The sequence below is a fragment of the Cyprinodon variegatus genome, unplaced genomic scaffold (genome assembly GCF_000732505.1).
Source record: "Cyprinodon variegatus isolate N-32 unplaced genomic scaffold, C_variegatus-1.0 Scaffold1842, whole genome shotgun sequence".
NCBI lineage: Eukaryota > Metazoa > Chordata > Actinopteri > Cyprinodontiformes > Cyprinodontidae > Cyprinodon > Cyprinodon variegatus.
In genome coordinates, this window is record NW_015152295.1 from 35,842 (window position 1) to 39,016 (window position 3,175).

At 47.0% G+C, this 3,175-nt stretch overlaps 1 protein-coding gene across 1 annotated transcript in view; it reads left to right on the forward strand.

Annotated features, from left to right (window-relative positions):
• The window catches only part of pdxdc1 (pyridoxal-dependent decarboxylase domain containing 1), a 29,736-nt gene that overhangs the window by 12,611 nt on the left and 13,950 nt on the right, over positions 1-3,175 (forward strand). The window contains exons 6-11 of the mRNA XM_015404727.1: positions 465-533; positions 611-689; positions 815-899; positions 1,459-1,507; positions 2,568-2,669; positions 2,743-2,868. Coding sequence (XP_015260213.1) covers positions 465-533; positions 611-689; positions 815-899; positions 1,459-1,507; positions 2,568-2,669; positions 2,743-2,868 — 510 coding nt within the window. The remainder of the gene's footprint in view (positions 1-464; positions 534-610; positions 690-814; positions 900-1,458; positions 1,508-2,567; positions 2,670-2,742; positions 2,869-3,175) is intronic.

Sequence of the window (3,175 nt, forward strand, 5' to 3'; positions counted from 1 at the left end):
GGATGATGGTTGGATGATGGATGGATGATGGATGATGGTTGGATGATGGTTGGATGATGGATGGATGGATGATGGTTGGATGATGGATGGATGATGGATGATGGTTGGATGATGGTTGGATGATGGATGGATGGATGATGGTTGGATGATGGATGGATGATGGATGATGGTTGGATGATGGTTGGATGATGGATGGATGGATGATGGTTGGATGATGGATGGATGGATGATGGATGGATGGATGGATGGATGATGGATGGTTGGATGATGGATGGATGATGGATGATGGATGGATGGATGGATGGATGATGGATGGATGATGGATGATGGTTGGATGATGGTTGGATGATGGATGGATGGATGATGGTTGGATGATGGATGGATGATGGATGATGGTTGGATGATGGTTGGATGATGGATGGATGATGGATGGATGATGGATTGTCCCTCTCTGTCCTCTGCAGCTCGGCCTTCCTCTGTCCAGCCTGTGCCTGGTTCCATGTAACACCATCTTTGGATCCCAGCATCTAATGGTAGGAGAGTCCTGCTGGAGACGCTTCTGTCCTAGTTGCTTCAGAGGACATGGTGATAATGATGCTGTCTCTTCCAGGACGTCGCCCTGCTGGACAAACTGGTCAGAGAGGACATAGAAGCCGGGAAGCTTCCTCTGCTGGTGGTCGCCAACGCAGGTGAGGGACCTTCCTGCCTGAGGTCTCCCTCCATATGGGAGCTTTTGTCAGCAGTTTCTGCAGCAGATGATGCGCGTCCTGATGTCTCCTGGGTGACGTAGTTGTCCTGGTTTTGCTCCACCCAGGAACCCCTGGAGCGGGTCACACGGACAAACTGGGCCGCCTGAAGGAGCTGTGTGAGCAGCACAGGATCTGGCTTCATGTGGAGGGGTCAGTCACAGAGAAGCTCATCTTTGTTTTATTAGGAACATTTATAATGCATGGTTATTTCATTTATTAATTTCCTAATTTAAAAAAAAGCAGTATTCTTTAAATTTGTTTTATTAAATATTCAAGAAAAAGGTTTTCAATTTCTTAGTTCCCTTCTAATATAGATCTGGATAAACAGATTAAAGTGAATAAATTTAGTTTAAAAATGTTTATTTCTGGCTCTTAACGCCAACATCTCCTCTTTATGAGGGACTCTAGAAATAGAGTATTAGAATTCACCGTCCTGCTGCATTTAATAAACCAAACCAGATGTTTCCTGCCTGGTCTGAACTGAACCTCCATGAAACCAGTTCAGTAATATTTATTCACACATTTCAGTTTTATTTGGATTAAAAAGTTTTATTAGGATGAAAATGTTTGATCAAACCTCAGGTTTGCTCCAATCATCCCGCCGAGGTTCTCTGCTCACCCTGATCCTGATTCAATTCAATAGAACTGAAAAAAGAATGAATGATAGATGCATTATTTAATCAGTTTAATTCTGTTCCTGTTTCTTTAGGGTCAACCTTGCCACGCTGGCTCTGCCTCAGGTCACCTCTGCTGTCATGGTAACCATCATTTTCTGTCCTTTCTGATCTCTGATTAAAAGGTTTCCTGTTTTGAACGGTCCTGATCCGATCATCCAGATCTCTGATGGAAACCCTCTGCTGCTGTTCAGAGCTTCTCCACCTCCTGGATTAATGATGGATGGAGCAGAAGTTCTCATACCTCTCAGTAAATAGTATCTAATAAAGCAGCTTAGAGTCAAAGTCGCACATATTCACATGAATCGGCGTAAAACATTGAAAAACCTCTGAACAAAAGCTGAAGTTGTTCCTCTAACTTCTATAAAAGCGTTTCTAAAGAGCAGAATTTATACTGGAGGAATAAACATCAGTAGTTTTGAAGCCTGTGATCATTTTGGTTGAATGTCTCTAACAGCCGACTCTGACTAACTGCAGTTACTCTGAGTTTGGTTCTGAGGTCATTTGGTCCCTTTAACCATCAGAAACCTGGATTGTGTTGCAGAGCTGCAGGATGGCTGCAGCTCAGAGTGATCTAAACAATCCACAGCTCTGCTCTCACTTCCTGCTTGGGATGATGAGTCCTGTTAGCTTTGCTATCTGCAGCCAGTCATTCATTAAACCAGCAGTTTCTAACCGGCGCTTCCCTCCAGGCTACGGCATCCCAGGAGGTCAGAAAAAACATGGAAGCTCAGATAACACAAAAATAAACACTGCAGGATTTAAATAAAGGAAGGGTTTTAATAAACCATCAGAACCAGAATGTTCTGATGGGGTTGTTTGGATCGGGGGAAACGGTTCTGATAGGACAGCTGAAGGACAGAGCTGTGATTGATTCCAAGCAGCGCTGCAGGGGGATTCTGATCTTCCTGGAATCCAACCAGCATCTAGATGGTTCCTCCTGGGTTTCCATCACCTTAAAGCTGTTCCACAGTCCTTCATGGCAGAACTTCACTGGAACCACCAAGTTCTTACTTCTGTGCCCATGTATGGATCTGCTGCTGGAGACGGCTCCCATGGAGACAGAAAACATTTCCTAGATTGTCTCATCATAGATCGGACTGGTAGCGCCGATTATCGGCTGTAATGGGTCGTTTCTCCACAGGCAGCCACCAGGAGCGACAGCATGACGCTGACGCCGGGCCGATGGCTCGGGCTGCCGGCGGTGACCGCTGTGACCCTCTACAGGCATGAAGACCCGGCACAGGTAGGCCCCGCCTCCTCAGAGAAATCCTCAGCGCGTTGGTCGGTCCTCTCTAAGCTCTGCCCGGTGGTCTCAGTCTCTGGCAGCAGGTCTGACCTCCAGCCAGCCGGTGGAGAAGCTGCGGGCGCTGCCTCTCTGGCTTTCCCTGCAGCACCTCGGACACAACGGCATCGTCCAGAAGATCCGACAGGCCGCAGATCTGGTGAGCAGGACCTGCTCCAGTACTTTAAACACTGGGAGGATGTTACTGGACCAGTTAGATGATGGGTCAGTGTTACTGGACCAGTTAGATGATGGGTCAGTGTTACTGGGCCAGTTAGATGATGGGTCACTGTTACTGGACCAGTTAGATGATGGGTCAGTGTTACTGGGCCAGTTAGATGGTGGGTCAGTGTTACTGGGCCAGTTAGATGGTGGGTCAGTGTTACTGGACCAGTTAGATGGTGGGTCAGTGTTACTGGGCCAGTTAGATGGTGGGTCAGTGTTACTGGGCCAGTTAGATGGTGGGT